At 62.1% G+C, this 4,292-nt stretch overlaps 1 protein-coding gene across 1 annotated transcript; it reads right to left on the bottom strand.

Annotated features, from left to right (window-relative positions):
* Nucleotides 1-909: 909 nt before the first annotated feature.
* Nucleotides 910-4,043, bottom strand: LOC125525201 (mitogen-activated protein kinase kinase kinase 18-like). Its single transcript, XM_048690212.1, has one exon. It carries the CDS (start codon nt 3,562-3,564, stop codon nt 2,152-2,154), a length of 1,413 nt encoding a protein of 470 aa, XP_048546169.1. The 5' UTR covers nt 3,565-4,043; the 3' UTR covers nt 910-2,151.
* Nucleotides 4,044-4,292: the final 249 nt, after the last annotated feature.

Genomic DNA, 4,292 nt, shown 5'->3' with positions numbered 1-4,292 from the left:
GTTTGTTAATTTTCTCGTGCGGGGCGATGACGATGAGAAATGCAGATAAGCACAAAGCGATATACGTACATTACATACGCCCATCCGGAATTTGGATTCTAGCTGCTCCTAGCTGCATGGAGATTTAAAGAATGGTCTGCCTGCCCACCGTCACCGAAAGGTAAAAAGGACGATCGACACAAGTGGCAAAAGAATAGAATTATCCGCCCAATTGGCCGCCAATTCATACGCTCCATGTGCCAACCTAGCTCTAGCCCCCTGTAGCCAGCCCTAGCCTCCTTTGCTGCTGTATGCAGATGTAGCACCAGAGGACCACTTATCCCGTGAAGGATAAGTAAGAAACGGAACACAGCTGAGCACACACCCCAGCGGTTACAACTAGTAGCACTATCACTGCGTCCGGATCCAATCGGCTGGTTAAATTTAAAGATAAGCCATGTTCCTGCGTGTGGCCGACGCCGATGCCGATGCCGATCCATCCATGGTAATTGCATACACGCATGATCAGGGTAATCACTATAGCTAAGCTAGGGAGGGAGGCAGCAGGTTTGTTTGCTTGAAGCACACACATGTAAGCGCGCGCGTGTGTGAGAGAGAGAGTAAATGCCATCCTTGCGTAGGAGGCAATGCCCGACGGAAAAGCTTCAAGGCAAAGCCTGGCTGACATGGTGATTTCCGGCCGCTTTCGGCTTTTGCTTGTGCAGGCGACAAGGGTGCGCGCTTCAGCTGCTCGCTACAGCTACATGTCTCCAGGATCTAGCTAGCCTGTACCTTTGTGTCTCTGCTCTGCTCTGCTCAAGCAGGGCATGTCATGTCACAAGATCGTTTTCGTTTCTCTCGGTACCATTTTTAACCCGTCAGTCAAATTAACTCGTACTATGATCGACTCCCTCAGCCAAAACGCACACCCGGCTAAACCCTACGCTTCCGGGAGACGCCCGAGGATGACTGCTTTAATCAAGCGAGCAGGCTCAAATACTGCTCCGCCGCCGGTGTGCGTACGAATCAATGTGGGACGCACGAAGTCGAGATGCATGTAACTGTGCTCGCCACTGGAGCGTGCATCGACCCTGGCCGCGGCGGCGGCACGACCGAACGAAGTCAATTCTACTACTAGTGCTACTTTGCACCCAAATCAAGCATGTTCCGCTGACATAGTGCCCCGAGTTTTTTAGCACATTCGGGGAGGAAAAACGGCACATAATTAGCTGCGTTTGGCATCAATGTAGCAGTACAGTACGTCGTCAGAAGCTGGCTACTTTTCATGCCCGGAACATCGTCGCACGTGAAGCAACCCTTGCCCACGCCAGGCGCGCCCACCGACTTGGAAAAATCTCGTCCTCTCGGGCGTCAGGCCTGCCCAACACAGGAAGAAAAATCTGGCCGTAAAGCGCAGAATGTGCCCGCCCTTCTCCGTCGTCCTGCAGACGCGCACAGGCACGCTTGTCCACATGGAACTTTCGTCACCGTCACAGTCACAGCCACAGCGTCACTATTACTTACCGTAAACGTACAGATCCTATGTGCTGTGCTCTGCAGTGCCAGTGCCACAGATCCTAAATTGGTGGTGGTTCGCATGTTACCTCGCGGCCGAAACACCGCGCGCCATGACCACAAGTCGGACGGCTGGACACCGCTCGCCTCGACGTCAACGATACAAAATCCACACTCCGCTCTGCCCTGCCCAGCTCGCGCTACAACCGCATGGTGGGAGCAGAAAGCGAGACCGACACGGCGGTGCGAGGCGCGCGTGCCAAACGTGCATGCGGCGAGGTAGGTGCTCTGCTCACACAAGCGTCCCTCTCAGGGGCTGCCAATTGGTGGAGGGGCTGGACCGCGCGCATCCACCCGACTCAGCCAGCTCGCGACCCAACGGCGGCCACGTCGAGCAAACCATCCATCCCCGCGCGCGCGCGCGCCCGACGGGCCGGGCCCCGCCGGCGACGCCACTCACTCACTCACACACACCCGACGTCGCCGCCTCATAACTAACCAACCCCGCCGGCCGTACCGCGCCGCGAGCCGCAACCACCGCTAGCCCCATCGCCACTCACGCGTGACGCATGACCGACCAAACGAAAAAAATCGCCCGTTCGATCCGCATTCCCTCCTCCGCAATGTGATCGGTCGTTAGCTGGCATTCGCGCCGTGTTAAGTCGGAGCCGGAGTACTCACCACTCCTGCCAATAATGGCGACGCGGGAGGAAGAAAGGTAGGCATAGTAGCGCTGTAATAAACGGGCCGGGCCGGCCAGCTTGGGCGGGACTTGGGACAAGCGAAACATGACATGGGATCGGAAAAGAATCCGTTGCTTGTGATTGGGACGGTACTGCAATCGCTAACCACGTGATTTCCATCATCGCTGCGCCCGCCGTTACAGCTGCCCGTGCCATCGTACCGATCGCCGTTGCCTTGTGCGGCGTGCTGGCTGCTCGAGGCCCCCGCCTCCCCGGCGGAGCCGCCGCCCGCGGGTGAGTCGCTGGCGTCGGTGTCCGTGCCCGCCACCGGCTGCTCCGGCGGCATTGCTGGCTCGTGTTCGGTGTCGTCGTCGACGCTGGGGCCGGCGTGGACCGTGATCCAGCTCGCGTCCCAGGTCCAGTCCGGCACGGCCGGCGCGCCCGCGGCCAGCGCGCGCACCCTGTCCGTGGGATCGGCGCTGTCTGCCGTCGTGTCATCGTCGTCGTCGTCCTCCCACAGGGCCTGATCGAGGACGCTCTTGGGGGACACGAACGTGGCCTTCTCGGCGACCCCTGGCACGGAATTGGACGTCGAGGCGGCGGCGTCGACGGCCACGAACTCGTGATCGAGCAGCTGCTCTGCCGTCCACCTCTCGCTGGGGTCCTGCCGCAGACACCTCGCCAGGAAGTCCTTGCCCTGGTCCGACAGGCACGGCGGGAACTCCGGCGCCTCGCCCGAGAAGGCCACGTGGTGCAGCGTCGCGACGGGGGTGGCGAACCGCTGCCACGGGCCGGCGCCGGTGGCCATCTCGATGACGGTGCAGCCGAGCGCCCATATGTCGGCGGGCGGGCCCTGCGCCTCGCCCCGCGCGGCCTCGGGCGCCATGAACACCGGCGTGCCGCCCGTCGGCCGCGGCTCCTCGCCGGCAATGCCCGTCCGGCGCGCGCATCCGAAGTCGGCGATCAGGGCGCGGCCGTCGGCGCCGATGAGCACGTTGCGGGCCTTGACGTCGCAGTGGGCGACGCCGGCGGCGTGCACGTGCGCGAGCCCGCGCAGGACGTCGCGCGCGCGGGACCGGATGAGGCCCTCGGCGCACCGGCCGCCGCACCGCCTGATCTCGTCGGCCAGCGACCCGCCGGGCGCGTACTCCATGAGCATGTCGAGGCCGCCGCCGCCGCTCCCGTCCTCGGCGTCCAGGCAGCGCACGACGTAGGGCGAGCTGAGGCCGCGGAGGACGGCCCGCTCGCGCCGGAGCTCGGCGGCCCGGCCGGCGCCCACGGACTTGACCGCGAGCACGGCGCCGGTGCGGCGGTCAACGGCGACGGACACGGTGGCCGAGGAGCCCCTGCCGATAGCCGGCCCGCGCGTCCACTCCACGACGCCCATTCCTGCAGCAGCCGCCGCAAGAACGGCGAGCGGTGGCGTGTGGTCTGTCTTGAGAGCTTGGTGTGTCCGACTCGTGGTGGACGCAATTGGAATTTGGGATGCGGGCGAGCGGTAGCAGCAGACCCTGCGCTTTGGTGTGATGGGCTGCGCTGGGATGCTTATATACTAGTCCTGGTCCTGGTCCAGGTCCTGCAGCTACAAGGAGGGGGTTGGATTGGATGCTTTGGACGAGCGAGGTGGTTAATTGTGGGCTGTCCAAAGCGAGCAAACCCAGCGTCCGAGCTGGCGCGAGGGCCAGGCGGCCGTCGCGAGGAGAGGGGAGGAGAGGAGAGGAGATTCGCCATTTGGCCGGACGGGACTGGCGACACATTGGCGTGCCTTGCTATTCTATGCTGCCTCTAGCAGAGTATTCCTTTCTTTTCTTCTTTTTCTCCGTTTATCTTGGCGGCAGGAAGAGAAGACGAGGCACCTACTGGTGGTGGTACAATACCAACGGGGGTAGTAATAGTATATGCTGTGCTGGACCTCCGGTCAGGGTGTCCAGCCTGGGAGGGGAGGGGAGGGGAGGGGAGGGGACACTTGTCGTCGGGAGCGCTTTTGCCTAGCTCAGCACAGCAGGCAGCTCATGGCCTGGCCTCGTGGGGAATGGAATATTGCCCTGGAACTGCAAGGCCTCGCTCCTTCCTTTCCTTGCCTGCGTTTCTCGTTTGTCTGCTTCTCTGCAGCGC

This window comes from Triticum urartu, chromosome 7 (genome assembly GCF_003073215.2).
Source record: "Triticum urartu cultivar G1812 chromosome 7, Tu2.1, whole genome shotgun sequence".
NCBI classification, from domain to species: Eukaryota; Viridiplantae; Streptophyta; class Magnoliopsida; order Poales; family Poaceae; genus Triticum; species Triticum urartu.
This window is presented reverse-complemented; position numbering and strand designations above follow the sequence as displayed.